This window comes from Dendropsophus ebraccatus, chromosome 15, assembly GCF_027789765.1.
Source record: "Dendropsophus ebraccatus isolate aDenEbr1 chromosome 15, aDenEbr1.pat, whole genome shotgun sequence".
In the NCBI taxonomy this organism is placed as follows: domain Eukaryota; kingdom Metazoa; phylum Chordata; class Amphibia; order Anura; family Hylidae; genus Dendropsophus; species Dendropsophus ebraccatus.
In genome coordinates, this window is record NC_091468.1 from 42514508 (window position 1) to 42537733 (window position 23226).

The 23226-nt window shown below is 43.1% G+C and overlaps 1 protein-coding gene across 1 annotated transcript in view; it reads right to left on the reverse strand.

Moving 5' to 3' along the window:
- Positions 1-2629: 2629 nt before the first annotated feature.
- Positions 2630-23226, reverse strand: part of EFEMP1 (EGF containing fibulin extracellular matrix protein 1) — a 70777-nt gene continuing 50180 nt past the window's right edge. The window contains exons 7-11 of the mRNA XM_069954822.1: positions 20573-20692; positions 16404-16523; positions 12861-12987; positions 6521-6716; positions 2630-4324 (exon numbers count right to left, since the gene is read on the reverse strand). Coding sequence (XP_069810923.1) covers positions 4163-4324; positions 6521-6716; positions 12861-12987; positions 16404-16523; positions 20573-20692 — 725 coding nt within the window. The 3' untranslated portion in view covers positions 2630-4162. The remainder of the gene's footprint in view (positions 4325-6520; positions 6717-12860; positions 12988-16403; positions 16524-20572; positions 20693-23226) is intronic.

Below are 23226 nucleotides of genomic sequence, written 5' to 3' on the forward strand. Positions count from 1 at the left end.
ATATGTACTGTTGTAGTGTCATTTTGTGCCATTTTGGTTGGTGGTGTGCCCCGGGATTTTTTAAGTATAAAAAGTGTGCCGCGGCTCAAAAAAGGTTGAAAATCACTGCAGTAAAGTATGTTACCCCCATCAATGCCACCTATCTCAGCAGCCTTGCGGGTATCTTCCTGTGGCTTCCTGGTGTCCCTTCATAGAGCTGCACTAAGTGTCATCCTTCTTCTTCCTGGCTGATCATGTGACCCTACTTCTACCACTCCAGCCTCCAGAGCGGATGCCAGGCTCAGCCTGCAAGACCGAGAGGGCCTTGCGGCAGCTACAGTGAGTGTTGCCAGCTGCCACTCAGAGATCCTGGGCTGAGCGGGTGTCTGGCGGCAGTGAACAGGGCTTCCCTTTAAGAATAATGGCCATACAGATTAAGGGGGACACTGCTGATGAGGTCACCATTTATCACACCTTACCTTACGTGACCACTGATAGGGGACTCTACTACATACAGTAACCACAAGCTCACTTTTTTTTACTTAAAGTGACTCTGTACCCACAATCTGTCCCCCCCAAACCATTTGTACCTTTAGATAGTGGCTTTTAATCCATGATCTGTCCTGGGGTCCGTTTGGCAGGTGATGCAGTTATTGTCCTGAAAAACAACTTTTAAGCTTGCAGCCCTGTGTCAGATTGGCGTGGCCTAGAGTGACTGTGCATTAGGCTGGCAAAACCTCTCTGTTCCTCCTCCCTGCCCTCTTCATCATTAGAAATAATCCAGCCAGATATTCTCCTATTCCTCACTTGTCTGAACACTGCACAGGTGCCTTAACGATCCAGCCCATGTGCCGTGCTCACACAGGTGATGAATAGTAGAAAATCTGCCTGGAGCATTCCTAATGATGAGGAGGGCGCGGAGGAGGGACAGAGAGGTTGTGCCAGCCTAATGCACACACAATCTAGGCCACACCAGTTTGACACAGGGCTGCAAGTTTGCAAGTTGTTTTTCAGGACAATAACTCCATCACCTGCCGAACGGATCCCAGGATAGATCTTGGATTAAAAGCTGCTATCTGAAGGTACAAGCAGTTTGGGGGGTCAGATTGTGGGTACAGAGTCACTTTATGCTGCAGTATGAGGCACAGACACATTTATGGGCATAATTCTACTCTTCATCCTGATGAAAGCAACACTTCCTTAAAATAGTATTTACCAGAGATAAGCACAACTCGAGTCCAATCATTCGCCATTTGAATACCAGTGGCTGAAGAAGCTGGATGCAGCCCTAGGGAGTCCGGGAAAATATGGATACAGTCATAGGCATGCTCGAGTTGTGCTCATCTCTAGTATTTAGCAATGTTTTGCCCTAAGCTCCAAGGTCCTATTAACTTCACATATTAGGGGGATGTTACTGCTATACATCAGGATACAGAAACAGCAATCAGATCACTGATCTCAGGGAGACCAGCCAAAGAAGACACTGCTGGCTGCATAAAGGTCCACAAAGTCTCAGTTATGAGTCTCAAAATACGGAACTAGCCAGGACCTGGCAAAGGGATGGCTCCTGTATGGAGACCACCAAAACCACCATATTAAGTGGCCATTTCAGTCAATATTCAACTCATTTTCTAGTCTGATAATATGGAGACCACCGAAAACCACCATATTGAGTCCCCTTCAGTCAATATCCAACTTAATTACGAGTCTGATGATATGAAGACCACCAAATTTGGTGGTCTCCCTACAGGAGTCATCCCTTTTCTAGGCCCTTTCCTGGAGGGATATCTGTCTAGTTCTGTGTTGTGAGACTTGTAATTGAGGTTCCGTGGACCATTTTGCATCAGAATACAGAACAATATTTCAAAATATCCTGCAATGTATGTGCACCAGCCTTCGTTAAGTCTACTAGTTTGTTGAGTCTGCTTCCAAATCTCTTTTGTGAGACTTAACAGTATAGTCAACATTTGATAAACATAATCACTTTTTTCTCGCTTTTATTGGTCTCAGTAATTTCAAACAAGTCCACTTATTGTTAAACTTAGCCCATTTTAAGTAACAGGGGCAACAAGACAAAACATAGGAAGTTGTCATGTGCAGGAATGGTGGAAAAAGACCCCCTTGATGGTGTGCCTGTAATCTATGAGCCTGTCTCCATCCTTAATAGACTTCGTACTGTACCTTTAAAGGTAAATCAAGGTTTCCCTGACATCTCATGAGCAGCAGTTTAGTGCTAAGTGTAACCTCTTCATTGCTGTGTTGTGGCTGTATTATTAATGTTTGCCAGTACATCAGTAACCCCCTTTTCCCTCCACACGCCATCTATAGTAGTGTACTGTAAATCATCTCATAGTCTCATCTACTCAGTCTATTGAACTTTCACATCATGTCATGGCATAGCAGCAAATAGTAGGTGTTCTACTGCGGTTTGATTGGTCAGAATAGCAAGGGAAAGGAAGCACCTAATTCTACCCCTTGAAAAGAATGATAAATAGCTGTGTACTATGAAGAGGACTTTCAGGGAGAAACTAATTTTAGTTTAAAATTAAAACTTAAATTTCAAAGGACAATAAATATTATGAAAATCCCAATTTTGTCATGATGTAACACATTCTAAAGATTAATTGAATTTAATTATATAGCATAGAAGTAAGGAAAAAAGGCACTTTATTGTTGAAACTCATTGAAAACTGTCTTCTTACTGTCTCTTACACTGTAGTTAAAGGCTATGCAGACATGTGCACAATTTCAAGAAATAACAATAAATTTAACATACATTTACTAGAAATATATTTACATGGTATGAACACAATATAATTGTTGTGGTGTTTGAAATTCTTGCATATGTGGATAATAGAAGGTAAAGTTTAATGTATCATCATTTTATTGTAGCAAGCTGAACTCTAAGAAAGTTGTGTATTGTAGAGGACCTGTTCGGTTTTCCCATATTTGTTGTATTAAACATTTGCATTGCCCATTTTATAGACATTCTGGAACACCTTTTCTTCCAATGTACTCTGCCTCCTTATCTCTGTTATTCCTTTGGAATTGTACGGTTATATTGACAACTGGGTGTTACCATTAAACCATGTTCACATGGAACAGATTTAGAAAATCCTTGATGGGTTTTTCAGCAAAACTGTGGCAAAAATCCAAAGCTGAAATTAAAAATTTTGCTGCGATTGGCCAGCAGATTTACCAAAATTGTAAAATTGTAATTTTTCATCAGAATTTTCAAATGTTTATGGGGTAAAATATTCTGTTTGGTGTTAACAGTGAAATGTCAAGTTTAGGTGCAACATGTTTAAATCCTGACAGAATCTTGAATGTGTAAACAGGGCCTTACCCTTGTGAATTAGGTGTGCAACTAAAGTACTGTGTACAAACTCAGACTTTGTAGATACGCATCTTATTGATAAGGTGGACGGCCACACCCACTTGTCAATTTATTTATTAATCTCCTGGAGGGATATCAGAGGAAAGGCACGCTTTTTAAAGGGGTTATCCAGTGCTGCAAAAACATGGCCACTTTCTTCCAGAAACAACACCACTCTTGTCTCTAGTTTCGGTGGGATTTTGGAACTCAGTTTTATTGAAGTGAATGAAGCTTAATTTCAAACCACACCTGAACTGAAGACAAGAGTTGTACTTTCTCTGGAAGAAAGTGGACGTGGTTTTGTAGTGGTGGATGATCCCTTTAAGAAAAGTTGCTTGAATACCCCATTGTGTAATATGAAACATCTTAGGAGAACAGATAGACCTTTTTGAATCCCATTGAGATACAAGCCCAAGTGAATCATAGTGTGACCATAAAAAGGCTTCCCCCACTAACAGTATACTATGGGGGAGATTTATCAAGCATGGTGTAAAGTGAAACTGGCTCAGTTGCCCCTAGCAACCAATCAGATTCCACCTTTCATTCCTCACAGACTCTTTGGAAAATGAAAGATGGAATCTGATTGGTTTCTAGGGTCAACTGAGCCAGTTTCACCTTACACCATGTTTGATAAATCTCCCCCTATGTGTACAATTTCACAGAAAAACAATGCATTTGAAATGTAATTGCAAAAAGTTGTAAGTGGTCTATGTATACAACGTGGTTACCACAAAAACCATCTATAAATAAAAGGTAATGTTACGTAGAGTGGAATATGTTACTGCTTCCAGTGTTATGGTAAAGTTACTAGAATGAATATGGGCCAACTATTATGGTAAGTCGTAAAATGGAACTTGAGCGGTAGTTCATTAAGCTGTTGACAGTCACCATTTCCAGGTCAACTATGTATTCTCTTGGGCCAGCTAGCGGTCTGATCAGAACAAGCATTGCACTCACAGGACCTGTATGCTGAAAAGTAAATAAATTAAGTCAGAATAGTGTATTTTAGACATTTGAAAGAATATTGCAAAATTGGGACTTTACCAATCCCGAGATCGGGAAAGCAATCGTCTACTCAATGAATGGAGCACTCACAACTCCTGCATGTTCACCATGGCCTGTGCTCCATTTATTCTTTATAGGGTCACACTCAAAAACATTTGTCAGCCCCATTGAGGATGAATTTGGTGCAGGCTGAAGTGGAATGAGTGCTCCATTCAATGTGGGAATGATTCTCTGTAATGCAAATGTGAACACAGTCTGGCAAACAACTGCTATGAATGTAATAATAGATTTTCAGTGCAGCTGTTTGGGAATAATGTCTTACCAGCCACAATTTTACCTGCCAATGACTTCAAGAAGAAGCTCAAAAGAGGCTACAAGTATTTGCTGTTATCATTTATCAAGAATATGCCTATAGCTATGCAATACCAGCAGTTCTTTTGTTTAGAAGGTGACTGTGCTCTTATATAATTCTATAATGATAGGATTGTTCCACAGGACTTGCGCATTGCTGATGTGGTACCAATATTTAAGAAGGGGTGAAAGAGTGAGCCTGGAAACTACAGGCCCGTAAGTCTAACATCTATAGTAGGTAAAGTATTTGAGATGCAAATGAAAATAATCTTATGACGCAGCATCAGCATGGATTTATTAGGGATCGATCCTGCCAAACTAATCTGATCGGCTTCTATGAAGAGGTGAGTTATAGACTGGACCTGGGGGAGGCTCTGGATGTTGTGTATCTGGACTTTTCAAAGGTATTTGATACTGTGCCGCATGAAAAGTTGGCCTACAAAATCAGGATGCTGGGACTCAGGGAAAACATATGCAAATTGGTAAGTAACTGGTTGTGTGACAGAAAACAGAGGGTAGTCATTGATGGAACATATTCAGATTGGGTTTTAGTTACTAGTGGGGTACCACAGGGGTCAGTGTTGGGTCCACTTTTTTTAAATATTTTTTATTAATGCTCTTGTAGAAGGGCTACAGAGAAGAATCTCCATTTTTGCAGATGATACTAAACTAGGTAGAGTAATCAGCACAGAGGAGGATAATATCATATTACAGAGGGATTTGGAGAAGCTAGAGGCTTGGGCGGTGAAATGGCAAATTAAGTTTAATGTGGATAAATGTAAGGTTATGCATTTGGGCAGTAGAAATAATAAAACACTGGGCAAAACTACTTCCGAAAAGGACCTGGGGGTTTTGGTGGACAGTAAACTCAACTTTAGTGATCAGTGCCAGGCAGCAGCTGCCAAGGCTAAAAAAATAATGGGATGCTTTAAAAGAGGTATAGATGCTAAGGATGAGAACATAGTATGTTTGGTCCATTGGAATACTGTGTACAGTTTTGGGCACCGGTATATAAGAAGGACACAGCTGAACTGGAGCGGGTGCAGAGGAGGGCGGCAAAGGTCATTAAGGGAATGGGTGGGTTACAGGACCAGGACAGGTTATCAAGCTTGGGGTTATTTACGCTAGAAAAAAGACATCTTAGGGGCGATCTGATTACAATGTACAAATATATGAATGGACAGTACAGAGATCTTTGTAGTGATCTTTTTACTCCTAGGTCTGTAACCATGACAAGGGGGCATCCTCTACGTCTACAGGAAAGAAGATTTCACCATCAGCATCGACGCGGGTTCTTTACTGTACAAGCGGTAAGACTGTGGAACTCTCTGCCACATGATGTTGTCATGGCCGATTCATTAAATAAGTTCAAGGGAGGCCTGGGTGCTTTTCTTGAAAAATATAATATTACAAGTTATGGGCATTAGATTTCTGGGGATACATTGATCCAGGGATTATTCTGGTCACCATTAGAGTCGGAAGGGAGTTTTCTTCCTGTGGTGGGGCAGTTGTTGTCTGCCTCATGGGGGTTTTTGCCTTCCCCCGATTAACACAGTAGGGTTTCCTTAGGTTGAACCTGATGGACTTTTGTCTTATTTCAGCCTTATTTACTATGTTACTATGTTCTGTCAGTGGACATCTGACCTAGCAAGCTTAGCACTGACACAGTTGATTCATTGGTAAATCTGAAGGACTCCCTATAAAATAATAGCAGTATATTATGTAACCTTTAGAAAAGCTATTCGTTATAATAAGAGATTGAAAAAACAAAACAAAACACACAAAAACATTTTGATTAAATAAACTCACCCGTAAAAAAAAGTCTCCATTTTCATTTCCAGATTTAATCCTGAAGGTGTTAATTGTATTAGAGTAGATTAATGTTGCCTGAACCTGAAAGATGTCAGAAGGCACAGCTCGGTTGGATCTGATGCTCATGTATTTGTAGACAATGCTATATGGTTGATCTCGACAAAGTGGATTTGTGACTTGGCAGACACAGCGGCTGGAATAAAAAGAAATATATATTTTGTATATTTTAACCCCTTAACGACACCGGGCGTAAATTTACGCCCTCGCACCCTGGTACTTAACGCATTTACGCCCGATGTTTCCCCGATCGCTGTGTGTGAACACACAGCGATCGGGGAAGATAGCCTGCTATAAATCATAGCAGGCCATCTTAGCTTCTCGGCACGGGGGGTGGTTAACACCCCCCGTGCTTACGATCGCCGCTATTGGCTGATCAATTCAGATCAGCCAATAGCGGCGATCGGAATCTTTCCGGGTCATCGGTAACCCGATGACCCGGAAAAAATGGCGGTCGGTGCTGTCCAAGGACGGCACCGACCGCCATTACTGTAAAAAGTAATGGTGGTCACGGTGCCACCAGCCCCATCGCCGTGATCGGGCCGGTGGCACGGCGATCAGAGTCCACAAAAATAGTAAATACCTGCTCTGGACCCCTCAGCTACCAGAGCAGGTATTTGTACATTACTCACCTGTCCCGGGGTCCTGATAGGTGTCTTTCGGGTTCGCGGCGTCCTCTGTCTTTCTGTCGGGTCTTCGGCTATTTCCGGCGGCCCCCATCGGCTTTTTTTGTCTTTTTTCGGCTCCAGCCTCGTCTTTTTCCGAATTTTGCGCTCTGCTGCCCTCTAGCGGCTGATATGTGTAATACACTTATCAGCAGCTACAGGGATGTTCAGAATGTAGAAAACGTTTTTTGTTTTTTTTTCAAATTTTTTTTTTCTATTTTCCGCACCCTATCGCCGCTGAGTGTTGATCAGCATCGCACGAAAGTGCGCTGCTAATCAGCAACTTCTCCTTTTTGGCGTAGGGTGTTCTTTTTCTATATTCTACTGCCACGGTCTGCTGATAAGTGCCGCACATAAGTGCGGCATTTATCAGCAACTCCTTTGTTGGCGTAGGTTTTTTTTTTATACTTACTGTAAAAAAACACGTAAAAAACACTACATTACACCACACTACACTACTACATTGAATAAAGTTTGACACTACACCACTACATACCCAATATACCAATCACCGTATAAAGATGGCCCCCAGGGTGTTTTCGGCGTCAGAGGGATACGTTATTATTGCCTCCGACACTGAAACAGCCAGTGAGGATGAATGGGGGATCCTTCTTTCCTCCATTCATCCTCATCATCCTCATCATCCAGTGATGTGTCTGGGGGTAGCGTAGCGTACGCTGCCCCCCAGACACGTCTTTTCTGCCAGTACCGTCCCAATAAGAGATGACGGTATGGCGTGAAATTCTCCAAACTCTGTGAGAGAACCTCAGGGTACACTTACAGATTTATGGTACCTGCACACTGCGGAATGGCGAAGGATAAACCTTCGTGCATTCCGCAGCTGGCACCCGCCGGCGGACTAATGCGGGCGCGTGTCTCCACCCGTGTCATAGACTCCAATCTATGCATGGGCGGATTCCATCGTCCATCCAAAGAATGAACACGTTGGACGGAGAGCGGAGTCCGCCCGTGCATAGAGTGGAGTCTATGACATCGACGGAGACGCGCACCCGCATCACTCCGCCGGTGGGTGCCAGCTGTGGAATGCACGAAGGGTTATCTGTCGCGATTCCGCAGTGTGCACGTACCCTTAGATTGTATGTATGAAGGGACACCCGAATCCAGCCCCAGATGCCCCCAGATTCCCCCTCCCCCCATCCTCGGAACAAGTGGGAAGATCGTTCGGGAACTGATCTTCCCACTGCTGGATAAAGGTTACCACCTGTACGAGGATAACTTTTATACCAGCACCCCCTCTTCTGGTCCCTCGCTGCCCAAACTATTGTAGCTTGCGGCACGATCCGAACATATCAGAAGTAGTAATAGCGCCCTAAAATTTAGCAGCCATGGAGCAGACCCAGCGCTTCTGGATATAAAGGACCCCGTATCGCACCAGGACAACATTTTCCAGGTGACGTCCCCCACACTGGAGAATGGGAGACCCCAGAAGAAGTGCAGAGTGTGGCATAACAGGGGGATCAGGAAGGACACCATTTTCCAGTGTGACACCTGTCCTGATCACCCCGGCCTCTGCATACTGGATCGCTTCAAGGCATACCACAGGTCACTGGAGTTCTACATTTTCTAAATTGCTCACTGCACGCCTTGTTAGATTCCTTATGGGGTGTAGTTTCCAGAATGGGGTCACTTGTCGGGGGTTTCTACTGTCCTGGCAGCACAGGAGCTTTGTAATTGCGACATGGCCTCCATCCTCCATTCCAGCCTCTAAATGGCGCTCTGTCCCTTTGGTGACTTGCCCTGTGCCCATATGGCACATTATATCCACATGTGGGGTATTTTCGTACTCAGGGGAAACTACCCTACACGTTTTGTGTTCATTTTCTTTTTAACCCCTTGTGGAAATGGAAAAAATCAAGGCTAGACCAACATTTAGTGTAATTTTTGTAAAAGTTTTACTCTAAATCATTAATCTTGTCATGATTTTTTTATTTTCACAAGAGGCTAAAAGATAAAAAAAACACTAAATGTGTAGCGCAATTTCCCCTGAGTACGGAAATACCCCACATGTGGACATAAAGCGCCATGCGGGTGCATGGTAAGCCTCCCAAGGGAAGGAGCGCCATTTGGTTTTTGAAGACTGGATTTGGATGGAATGGATTTCGAGGGGCCATGTTAGATTCAAAAGGCCCCTGTGTTGCCAAGACAGTTGAAACCCCCCACAAGTGACACCATTATGGAAACTACACCCCTCAGGTAATGTAACAAGGGGTGTAGTAAGCATATGGACCCCACTGGTGACGGGCACAAATGTGGAACAATGCGGCGTGAAAATGAAATATTACATTTTTTACACTATAATGTTGGTTTAGCCTTGAATTTATCATTTTCACAAGGGGTTAAAAGAAAGAAAAAAAAAACAAAATGTGTAGAGCAATTCTCCCTGAGTCCGTAAATACCCCACATGTGGACATAAAGTGCCATGTGGGCGCAGGGCAAGCCTCCGAAGGGAAGGAGCGCCATTTGGATTTTGGAGGTTGGATTTGGCTAGAATGGATGATGAACGCCATGTCGCATTTACAGAGCCCTCGTGCTGCCAAAACACTAGAAACCCCCCACAAGTGACGCCATTCTGGAAACTACACCCCTCACGGAATCTAACAAGGGGTGCAGTGAGGATATTGACCCCTTGATGACGGGCACATTTGTGCCATAAAAGTGAAAAAATGAAAATATTCCCTTTCATGTCACATTGTTCCACATTTGTGCCCGTCACCAGTGGGGTCCATATGCTCACTGCACCCCTTGTTAGATTCCTTGAGGGGTGTAGTTTCCAGAATGGGGTCACTTGTGGGGGTTTCCAGTGTCTTGGCAGCACAAGGGCTCTGTAAATAGTACATGGCCCTTGAAATCCTTTCCAGTGAAATTCAGCTTCCAAAAACCAATTGGCGCTTCTTCGCTTTGGAAGCTCGTCCTGCGCCCGCTTGGCACTTTATCACCACATGTGGGGTATTTCCGTACTCGGGAGAAACTGCGCTACACATTTTGTGTCTTTTTTTTCCTCTTATCCCTTTAAGAAAATGAAAAATTTAAGGCTAGAACAACGTTTTAGTGTAAAAAATACATTTTTCTTTTTTCTCGCCACATTGTTCGGAAAATCTGTGAAGCTTCTGTGGGGTCCAGATGCTCACCGCACCCCTTGTTACATTCCTTGTGGGGTGTAGTTTTCTAAATGGTGTCCCTTTAGGGGTGTTTTTTAGGTTTTGGCACCCCAGAGCCTCTGCCAACCTGAAGTGGTACAGTCAAAAATGACCAAATATAACGGGGGCATTGAAATTCACTAGGCACTCCTTTATATCTGAGGCTTGTGGTTGCGTCAAATAGAGCAAAAGGGCCACATATGAGGTATTTCTATAAACTGCAGAAACGGGGAAATCTATATTGGGGTGCATTTATCTGGTAATAGGTTTATAATTATGAACAATATTGGATTACAATAAAATCTCTGCACAGAAAATTTAAATTTTCAAATTTCTTACACACTTAGCTTTTATTTCTGTGACTCCCCTAAAGGGTTAAAAAACTTTCTGGATATGCTTTTGCAGAGTGTGTGGGGTGCAGTTTCTGAAATGGGATGCTTTGTGGGGCTTTCTAACATACAGGCCCCTCAAATACACTTTTAACCTGAACAGGTCCCTAAAAATATCTGATTTTGAAATTTTACTGAAAATTTTGAAATTTGCTGCTAATGTTTTAAGCTTCCTATTGTCTAAAAAAATAAAAGATCGTTTAATAAATGCTGCCAACATAAAGTAGACATGTTGCTAATGCTATTTAATATATAATTTATGTGGTATAACCACTTTCTCTATAAGCAAAAAAGTTTCAAAGTTGGAAAATTGCATTTTTTCACATTTTTTCCACGTTATTTGTGTTTTTTTCATAAAGATTCGTTATGAGTATCGACTCCAATTTACCAGAAATGTAAAGTACAATATGTCATGAGAAAACAATCTCAGAATCAGCCGGATAGGTAAAAGCAGCCCGAAGTTATTAATGAATAAAGTGACACAAGTCATATTCATAAAATTTGTCTCTGCCATTAAGGCCATTTCAGGCTCTGTCCTTAAGGGGTTAACAAATAAAACACAAATTGTTCATAGAGTAATGCCATATGATCAAATAGATGCCATGTGGTTACCAATTCTACAGAAACACTTGACAACTACCATTTAAAACTGTTGGGTCTTAATTTAATAAATCAGAAACATAAGCCTTAAAGGGGTTATAAGAAGTACTCTCCATCCCAATCTGATGTTGGATAAGATAAGACATAACTGCCACACAGGGTGGAATTAACCATAGTACTAATGGATCAACCCGGACCCCCTCTGCCCCCAAAGAGGTATGGACTTTATTGCATGAGGATCCCCAGATCACTGGCAAGTCATGCGGTAGCCACCCCTTGGCTGGGTCGTTCCCTGGGGGGATATCTGGCTAGTTCCATGTTTTGAGGCTCCACTGACTCTTTTTTTTTTTTACAATGGTATGTCATGGCTTGGCAGAGTACTGCTGAGGTGGTTGTAGTATTGGCAGGGGCAGAAAGTTTTTCTTCAGAGCGGTCAAATTGTGACCGGACAGAGGATAAGACAGGTATATATTCAGAGCATAGACTTATTATATGCCATGGAGAGGCCAAAGTACGATGTAGGGTCCATCCCGGGCATGAGGCCACCTTATCATGGTGGGATGGTCCACACAATTTGCAAATGGTTTACCAAGAGTCTCCTTATTTTTATGAAAATTTTTTTAGCAGGTGGGGGACTACGTTTAGCAATTTTCATATGTGTCTTGCCATTGCGGTGAGCTGTTGCATTTTTTGTGTTTTTGTGTGTGTCCGCAATTTCAGCCATAACAACTACCCAGTGTTAATAGTATTGTAGGAGAGCTGACCAAATTCATCTTTTTTTTAAGAATGGAGGTGAACCAAATTTATTAAGAGGCACACATCTCGTATTAAATGCAGGGGGACCTGGGCATTTCTGCCATGGTTTACACCTATTTCCTGGGGTAAACCATAAAAAATTAGGTGCCGGAGGAAGCCAATCCTTTTTACTGTCTAACCACAACCCCCCCCTGGCCCCCTTCAATAAACAAGCGGGCCTTATGTCTGGTGTTCGCCACTTCTGGAGCCTCCTTCATTCTCCCGAAGCTCTCCCGACTCTAATCTCCGATTAGACGCTCAGCTGCTCGGGAGAGCTTCGGGGGATCCCCGACACAGACAGTGTATGTTACACTGCCTGCACCGGGAAAGGGCCCCAGGTGAGTTAACTGTTTGTTTTTTTTATAATGGTTGCCCCATACGGTGGGCATGGGGCCATTTTTGAGCCCCCTCCACCGTGTGGGGCGATCATACCCATATAAGAAGACCCTTGACTTCTAGCAAGGTTTTTTGGGGTTAAAATGTCTTCTTATACGCCTGAAAATACGGTAGGTTATAAAAAAAATAATAAGCACTCACTTTTCCTTGCCGCAACAGTCCCTGCTGTGCGGCTGCTTCCGGGTCATGATGTTTCAACCAACTTCCAAGGGTTCTGCCTGGAATGTCCTTTAGGCTATTTTTACTAAATCTGCTCGCGTGTATTTATTGCACTTACTTATCTGACATCCGAACATAAGGGTCTTGGCAGGGGTTTTCTGGGTAACATCTGAATCCACCAAAATAGTTCCAACATGTGGTTTCTTCCCCACAATCATGAGTATTACTTTCACATTCATTTATGTCTGGAAATAAGTAGTGAAAATATTCTTTTAATAACTTACTGTCTCATAGTTTTGTTATTATTACCTTGTTATTGGCGCAGTAATACTTTTTCTTAAATAGATACATTACAAATAAATAATAAATAAATTCATTGCTTGATTTCATAAAAGTGATAGTCACCCCTTTTCCATGTAAAGAGTTCTCAGCACCATTCTTATGCTTATAGGACATTTAATATCTTACTGTATAAAGGGTTTCTAGGTGGCCTTTTCGCTCAAAAATGCATGATATCATTGGTGGTCAGTGTCATTGCCATTGTGCCCCATATCCCCGCCTACATTGGTGCCAATAGCCCAGCCCCATTGTGGTGGCATAGTCATCTAGGCTCCACCCCCTCCACAGCAGCTGTCAATCAGCAGCTGGAGGGCAGAGGGAGTGGTGCAGCACTAAGCCTATTCCCCTGCATATCAGGAGAACAACTGAACAGAATGAAGTAATAAACCATTCTGTTCAGCATTTCTGTCACTAGTTTATGCTGCCGTTAAGGACCAGGCCAGTTTTCATTTTTGTTCTTTCTTTTTTTCCTCCTTGTGTTTATTAGGCCATAGTGCTCTCATTTTTTCACCTACATACAAAATGAACCCTTATTTTTTGCAATACCAATTGTACTTTGCAAAACAAGACTTCATTTATGTTATTATTTATGCTGCAAAACCAGAAATTTTTTTTTTGCGAAGTGAAATTGAAAATAAGACAAAACACTATTATTTCGTGTTTATGTTGTTCACCCTATGGTAAAACTGACAAGTTCTCAATGTTCCTCAAGTCAGTATGATACAACAATATGCAACTTATTGTAACGCCTGGAGTCGTGGATCCACTGAACCGTCACTAGCGATGGTAGTAACCGCACCAGGGAGCGGAGTCTAAGGGGCCGCTGGTTTTCACCAGAGCCCGCCGCAAGGGGGGATGGACTTGCTGCGGCAGGCGACCCCCAGGTCGCTACCCCTGGCTTGGTTGCTAGTGACAGCAGGTGAGGCGTGGCAGGAGCAGTAGGCAGATGATCAGTAGGCAGGCAGAGGTCAGTAGGCGTAACCGCAGGTGGCATGCAGTGCTCAGGAACAATGGGTAAGCAGCGGACAGGGACTAGGGGACTGAGGGACTGAGGTCAGGAACAACAGGGAGCTGGGCCAAACGCTATGGGAAGCATGTAGAGGCTCCAACACGAGGGACAGGGCATGCTGGGATTTATAGGGAGTGATTGGTGCAACTTCCTATTGGGGCGGACTGGCCCTTTAAATCCGAGACAGCTGGCGCGCGCGCGCCCTGGGAGGCGGGGACGCACGCACTGGCCGGCACAGACGGAGACAGGAGCGGGGCGAGGTGAGGTGCCCCCCGGGCCCGAACAGGTAGAAGCGCCGGGTCCCTGCACATGGACCCCGGCGGCTGCATGGGGCGGAGATAGGTTGCGGCGGCGGCCCGGGGCACGGGCCGCCGCCGCGGCTGTGACACTTATATAATTTTTATCTTATTTGATGGCTTTTAAAAAATTAAAACCTTCTAAAAACTAAAGGTTCTTAAAATTGTTCTTTTCTGATCCATATAACGCTTTTATTTTAGGCTATGGGGCTGCTTTCTACCTTGCTTTCTTGGTACTTTACTTATGTATATGCGACTTTATTTATAAAATGGGAAAAGGGAGGTGATTTAAACTTTTATTAGGGAAGGGGATTTTTTAATAATGAAAAAAAATATATATTTTTTTACACTGTAATTTAATGTCTCCCTGGGGCACTTCTAATACAACTGCATTGATCACCGAGATCAGTGCTCCATTGCTCTGGGCTACTGGGCGGGACGGGGTAAGCAGCAGGGATCGCCCCTCCGAGATGGCATTGCGGGGGGGGGGGGGCGATCTCCCTCCCCCACTAGACACCAGAGATGGCTTTTTATAGCTATTTAAATGCACCTGTCAGCGCGTTGATAGCAGCCGGGAATAGTGTGGAGCAGAGACGGCTCCATGACGGCAGCATGACGAGTATACTGCATCTGTTTTTAAAGTGTTAAAGGGAACCTGTCACCCCCCGTACCGGGGTGACAGGCTCCCGACCCCCGTTAGAGACCCCTATACTTACCTCATCCCGCCGGGTCCCGCTTCTGGATTCGGTCGGGTCCCGGAGATCTCAGCCGCTGCAGCCCGGCGCGCGCGCTGAGAGAAGAGTCCAACACCCATAGAGAATGACAGGAGAGTCCAGCGCTCCGTCATTCTCTATGAGCGTTGGACTCATCTCCGGGCTGCAGCGGCTGAGATCTCCGGGACCCGACCGAATCCAGAAGCGGGACCCGGCGGGATGAGGTAAGTATAGGGGTCTCTAACGGGGGGTCGGGAGCCTGTCACCCCGGCACGGGGGGTGACAGGTTCCCTTTAAGGCAGCATAAACCTAGTGGCAAATTCTCTTTTAATGGGCACTGTTGTTATAATTTTCAAAATTATCTACAGAGACATATAAGGGCTTGTTTTTTCCAGGTACTGTTAATTCTACCCCAAATATACTGCGAAACAGGAAGAAAATTCTTAGTGAGGTGAAATTGAAGAAAAATTGGAATTCTGCTAATTTGGGAGGGCTTTGTTTTTACATCATTCGTTATGTGATAAAATGTACATGTTATTCATATATCTTCAGGTTGGTAAGATTATAACAATACTCAATATGTATAGTTTTTATCATGTTTTACTACTTTTAAAAAAAATATATAAACTTTTTGATTTTTTTTTCTATATATATTTATATTTCCCATAATGTAATATATTTATGAATGATAATGATTTCAGTAATGATACATTTATAAATGATAACGTTCCAGTATGTGGATCCTTTGTGCCGTATTTGAGTAATAGTTTAGAAATTAAATAAGTAAATTACCAGCAAAATTAGCAAGTGCTACATTGTCTCTTTCACCACCCCATACTTAAGCATAAGTAGTGATATCTCCCTCCCAGACCTTTCGCAGTAACACTGTGGTGCCCGGCTGGGGAAGGAGACATCACTTCTTCTGCATGTGGCCATATTCTAAGCCTCCAGGAAGTACAACCCCTTCCCTCAGGAAGCAGTGTGCGAGGGGAGAGGCAAACAAAGCCTCATCTTATATATATAAAATGGCTGTGCTCATCCTGTCTGTCTACATAGCAAAGCTGACACATGAGCAGCAAAAAAAAAAAGAAAAAAAAAAGTTTCAGCCTATTGTGAGTGCTCTAGTGGCCAACACTGAAACTAAAATAAATAAATAAGTAAACTGAATATAATAAATAAACTGAATGAAAATATTCAGTTTTATATGAAGTCAAACAAAACAAACAACAATTTTTTTTTAATAGAAACCGAATAAAAAGATATAAATTTTTCTTATAATACATAACATTAAAAAACATACACACCTTGACATGATCGCGTTCCAACAAGTTGATATCCTTCTGGGCATACACAGGAGAATCTTCCAGGCTCATTAACACATTGATACTGACACAAGTAGCTGGATGTTCTGCATTCATCGATATCTGTTAAACAAGACAGTTACAATGGGAGCACTGACAATAAATGTGTTCATGTGCATTTGTCTTTCAGCAAAGACTGGTAATTAGAAATAAATGTCTGAGCGCGTTGACAGATTTCATTATAAGAAGCAGAATTGTACAGCGTGCACATGTTCCTTGACGGGAATGGTTTACATATTTAATTTCAGAATCATTTTTCTGTTCAGGAGAAATAAAGGCCCTGGTAATCAATGTGTTTACGTGACCTTTCACCCTAAAAAGTTGATGCAGTTCAGGCCAAATGAATTGAAGTGTTTGTGCTACAATGAACTATAAAATTTTCATTCTAGATGACACAAAACAGAACTGCTTGCCTAAAGTGTTTGTAACAGCATTTAGTGACATCCTTTACAGCAAGCCTCATGGACATAGACAACAACAGACAGGACCTGTCCTCTTAGGATGAATGTGAAACATTATTGAGCGTGCTCTGTAACCTTTAAAGAGGTAATTCCACAGAGAGCTGCTATTGCCTTATACTGGTGCTATCTACTGGTGTCACCTGCTGCTGCAATGCTGTAAAGATTGCTTTACAGCAGCCTCCTCTTATCACCACAGACAGAACAGGAAGTTTTAGCTTAGTTTTAGGGCTAGTGGTGAGAATGAAAACTGCAAGATTTCAGAATAGTATAAATAGAAGGCATGAGCTAATTTACAGCACTAGCGCTTTGCTATGCTTGGTGGTCGGCTTGTCAGCCGGCTGCCTTTGAACTCCGTGCCCCTCCCATGCGGGTGCCTGGAAAAGCTGGGTCCACTCCTGGGAAATTTTTCCCAGTTTCCCAGGACTGGATCCAGCTTTCCAGGGCAGAGCAGCACAGAGTTCAAAAGCATCGGGCTGACAAGCCGCCTGCTGAGCCCAGAGAAGTGCTAGTGCTGTAAATTAGCTCATCCCTTCTATTTATACAATTCTGAAACCTTCCACTAAAAATTCCTTAAAAATATGGTTAAAGGGGAACTATCAGCAGGTTAGACAAATCTAGCCCCCAATAGTGCCGGGGACGCTGAGGAAAAAGGTATGTGTGTAACCTTCCTCCTAGTCGGTAATCTTCGGCTGGGAGTACTGTTAAGAACACTGCCCCTACAGCGTTATTATCCCACCCGTTCCATTGATAATCATGGTGCTCCCAGCCGAAGATTACACCGACTAACAGCATGGGACCGCTGCTGGGGAGAAAGGTAAGGCTGGGTTTACACTACGTTTTTGCATTTCATCAGTTTGCATTTCATCAGTTTTTTGCAAAAAATTGATAGAAAAAACGAATGCATGTGTGTGCATCCGTTTTGATCCATTTTTCCATTGACTTCCATTATAAAAAAAAAGAAGATCAAAACGGATTCGTTTTTTTTTTGTGGACACAAAAATGAAGTCGACCACGTTTTGTGTACGCTAAAAAAAATGGATTGCAAAACGGATTGCAAAAACGTAGTGTGAAACCTGCCTTACACACATAACTTCCTCCTCAGCATCCTTGGCGCTATAGGGGGCTATCAGTAGGTTAGATTCGTCTAACCTGCTGATAGTTCCCCTATAACATAAAAAGCCATATAAGAAGTATTTAGAATACTTTTGTAAACTGACTGTAAAAGGAATGAATCGCCTAGATTTCTTTTCACTAGAGCCAGATACTAGAACTGGCCTTTTTTTCTATCTTTTTTATTATTATTATTATTATTATTATTTTTACCTCCAAAGCAGTTACAGGGGCATTAGGGACATGATAGCTTTAGCAGTGCAGATGGGTTTTTACAAATTAAGAAAATTGCTATTTTCTTCTGCAGCTAAACAGCCCGAGAAGTGGTTCCAAGCAGCACTGGCACAGCTCCTTGCATCTACACCTGCTTTGCCTTGTATGAATGACATGATGGGGATCTGCTTCCCCTTGTGACTGCTCTGCAGGTATCTGCATCTCTGTACTTAAAGTGGTGTTCGAGTATCTGAAAAGTGTGTTTAAAGGGGTAGTCCACCCAAAATTTTTTTCTTTCAAATCAACTGGTGCCATAAAGTGCCAGAGATTTGTAATTCACTTCTATTAAAAAATCTTAAGTCTTCCAGTACTTATTAGCTGCTGTATGTCCAGCAGGAAGTGGTGTTTTCTTTCCTGTCTGACCCAGTGCTCTCTGTTGCCTCCTCTGTCCATGTCAGGAACTGTCCAGAGCAGAAGCAAATCCCCATAGAAAACCCCTCCTGCTCTCCAGACTGGAAATAATACAACTTCCTTTTGGGCATACAGCAGCTAATAAGTACTGGAAGGCTTGAGATTTTTTAATAGAAGTAAATTACAAATCTCTGTCACTTCATGGCAGCAGTTGATTTGAAAGAAATTTTTTTTGGGTGGACTACCCCTTTAAATAAGTCACCCAAGATATACAGTATAACTTACTGATATAGTGTTATCACTAGTTTTTAGCGAGCATGCTCAGTAAAGCAAAGTGCTCGACCAAATATTGGGGTGCTCGACTGCACAATCCAATCCCCCCTCCTAAGCTTTTAGAGGGTTCAGGTGCCAGACACCTGGAAATCAGAGGATCATTTGGGTTTTTTAGAGATTGCCAAATTTTTTGTAAACTAACTGTGCAAATTAATTGTAAATTTTATTTATTAAAATATGTCGAAGCCAAATAGTTTCCAGATCCGGACATTTGTGCCAAAGGTTTATGTTTCGTCCGCCCCATTGATGCTCACGCTTTTAAAATGCTTTGTGCTTTATCTGTTTAAATGAAATAATCTGGGAACATAACTGTGTTTATCTCTTAATCATTCTTGTTTATTTCCTACACAGACGCGACATTAACTGAAACGCCTCGGCACTTCAACATGACACAACCTAATTGGTTTAAATGTGATACTATTTACACTATTCATCCGGCCAATTTTTGTTGTCCTTTCTGCCGCTTCCTTTTTCTGCTTCATAATAGTAAACAGAATCCCCCTCAGAAGCTGATTAACTCCACATTAGAGGGGTTATCCAGGATTAGAAAAACACAGATACTTTCTTGCAAAAGCCCTGTCCATGAATTGCATGTGGTATTACAATTCAGCTCCATTCACTTCAATGGAACTAAGCAGCAAAACCCACACCTAAACTGAGGACAACTGTGGTGCTGTTTCTGGAAGAAAGCCGACATATTACACGGAGCGATAATCTGTCGAATCAGAACGATTAGGCAGATTATCCCTACGTGTCATAAAGACAATGATCAGCTGATGGCAACGATCATCAGCTAATCATGTCTTGTGGTATTACAATTCAGCTCCATTCACTTCAATGGAACTAAGCAGCAAAACCCACACCTAAACTGAGGACAACTGTGGTGCTGTTTCTGGAAGAAAGCCGACATATTACACAGAGCGATAAATAATAAACTGTGTAAGTTACCTCTCCAAACTCCTCAGTGTCTTCCTGGCTTCTCCCCGCTCTCCACAGTCACCCGTGCAACTTCAGAGCGGTCTCTGAAGTGACAGGCTGCTCAGCCAATCATTGGCTGGCATGGTACCGCCACAGCCAGTGATTGGCTGAGCAGCCTGTTACTTTACAGACTGCTCTGACATTGTACCGGTTACTGCGGAGAGCGGGGAAAGGCTAGGAAGACACGGGAAGTGTGGAGAAGTAACATATACAGTTAATTATTTACTATCTACAGCAAGGGCTGCATGGACATCGCAAACAATGTCCATGCCCTTGCTGCACAATAATCAATCTGTGTAATAGGCTCAGTAAACGAGCACCGATCACACAGATCGGCGCTCGTTTACTAAAGTGATCCAGTCGTCAAATATGGCCCTAAGTCTGGACAAACCCCTTTAACCGTTTAGGAACAGAGCTTTTGTGCATTACCATAACCTCCACCGATGTAGCTATATCAGGGTTTGCTTTGTGGCAGATAAGATTTCAATGGTACTTTTTTGGACACATACTGTATATCATTTTTGATTTTTAATTTAATTTTTAAAGGGAATGAAAAAAAAAACTAGTAGCTTAAATACATTACATGTACATAAGAAAGTTAATTACCTTCACAATTGACTCTGTCTCTGCTTAGTTCATATCCTGGATTACACTGACACATGTACGAGCCAATCATATTGTAGCATTCTTGTGCGCAGGGGCTGCTGGTGCTACATTCATCAACATCTGCAGATTTAAGTATACACTTTTATGATTATTTATAATGCTATTCTTTGTATTATTGCATATAAAAAAAACAAAAAAAAATGATAAACACAATGGCGCTGCATGTGCAGCAAATGAAACCGGTGAGATATATGCGCATACAATGTGCAAATGCATGCTCACCTGCCCGAATTGTACAGGTTAGGTACAATTCTAATGTGCACTTGTATAAATCGCTGCCGCCGACCACCTTCTTATCTTTCTTGGTAGGTAATTAGTGAAGAATAAAGAAATAGACTTGATCCCTTGGAACTGGGCTTAACCCCTTTACTGCAATCAAGAAGCGGACGCCTGGCACTTGCCTAAACAAGACTTGTTTTTTTATTAATGAAGATGCAACGTGTTTCGAGGGTTAACTACCCTCTTCATCAGACATACCTTATGAAGAGGGTAGTTAACCCTCAAAATGTGTCACATCTTCATTCTGGTTTATGCAAGTGTCGGGCATCCTCTTCTTGAGTCAAGGGATTGAGCCAGTTTCCAAGGGATTAGCGCCAAAAATAAAACCCACCATTCTTCAAGTCTATTTTGTCATTCTTTGTATCATGTACAATACCATAGAACAGGGGTGTTAAACTTGTGGACCTCCAGGCCCGATAGATCTGCAGTTACAGACAAAATTATGGAACGTGTAAATAAGGCCTTACTCTAGCTTGCATAACCCTTGTATTGATAAAATATTCCTTTCACAGTAAACCCTATTCAGAGAGCGGAATCTTGCTAATTTTGGGATAGTTAAAATACATGTGTTAATGTTTCCAACATCATGTAAATTTTTTGCCTGTCTCTAGGTGGCGGCCCTTTAACAAAAAGCTTCATTTCATTGTGGCCTTTGCAACAGAGACATGTCTCATTCAAGATGGTTTTCATAAAATAGTGAGGACTGTATTTAGGTGGTAGTCGTATAATTGTGAGGTTTTTCTCAAGGTTTCTATAATAAAAGTTCCCAAAATACTTGAATTTACTCACCCTGCTGGGCACCGGAACACCCAAGGACGAAGATGGACTGCACCAGACAATCCTCGGCTGCCGAGAAGCTAAGTTGTTATGCACGACCTTCTTCACAGCACATAAGGTGCTACATGGGCATAAAGATGGTGACCTCCCGGCAGCCAAAGAAGAGCAAGAACCTACTCTGGCACCAATCTCGACACAACTTCTTGACTTATACGATTCTGTTGTGGTGTCCATCATTGTGATGGGTAGAATAGCTCTCACAGTAGACTGTATACAGTGTAGCAATCAGCTTATCACAGTGCTTTAAAAAAGGCATTGTAGGGGGGGGCGGAGCCTACCGCAGACAGAGATGGACGCATAGCAGATCAGCTCCTCTCAGCAAGACCCTGTTTAGCCCTATAATTGCAGCCCACAGCCTCTGCTAACATGAAAGTTGGGAAGGATAATGGTCCGGGATCCTCCGGTACCCCTAAGAAGCATCGCGGGGGAAAAGAGACGGAGCAGTACGCTAAAAAGAAGCCGGACCAGTGCCCGCCACACTCGGCTAAGATGGCGCCACGAGGTACGCGAGACTGTGGGGCGGCAGACGACTCTGACATGGAGAGCGTCACGAGCAACATGACAGAAGGTGAAGATCCTGATGCTACCCTGATCTCAAGATCTTACCTGCGCAAGACGATCCAGCGGGCGCTACACAGCTCGCTCACTCCAGTGATGAGGGAGCTGACAGACTTGAAAAAAAATGTCCGCCATGTCGGGGACCGCATGGAGCAGTTAGAGACAGTGACGACGGAGGTTGTCACATACTGCGACAAAGTGTCCCATTCCCTGCAGCAGCATGACACTCATCTTAACCGTACTTACCTACTCCTGGAAGATCAGGAAAACCGGAGCAGGAGGAAGAATGTCAGATTTAAAGGCATCCCTGAATCCTATGCCCCGGAGGCTCTGCAGAGCATCGCAGGTCAGTTGTTCACAGATTTGCTGGGAGAAGAGAGAGCTGCTGGCATCGTTATCGAGCGAATCCATAGAGCCCTTCGCCCCAAGCCTAGAGAGGACGAAGGCCCTCGAGATGTGATCTGCGGCCTCTTGAGTTATGTCGACACGGCAGCCATCTTTAAAGCAAATAGAGAACCCTCGGGCCTCGTGCTCGATGGTCAGCCAGTACAGCTATTCCAGGACGTTGCAGCGTCGACACTGATGAAAAGGTGCCTCCTGAAACCTTTGCTGCTCAAGCTGCGTGAAATGAAGATTCAGTATGCCTGGCTCTATCCCTTCGGCCTGGCCATCATCAGAGGGGGCAGAAGATTTGCAATCCACACCCCAGAAGACCTCGACAAAGTGTGGGAGCTCTTGGAAATTCCACCAAAGGATATCCCTTCTTGGATGCCCGTCCAGTCAGCAACCTCGAATGACCCCCTGGGCTAAAGTTGGAAAACACAAGTCACCCAGAAACAAGAAGTCTTCGTTGCAGCAAACCCAGGACTCTGGCACCTGAACAAGAGGACATGGTTTTCCCAGGTTTCTCCTTTCTTAGC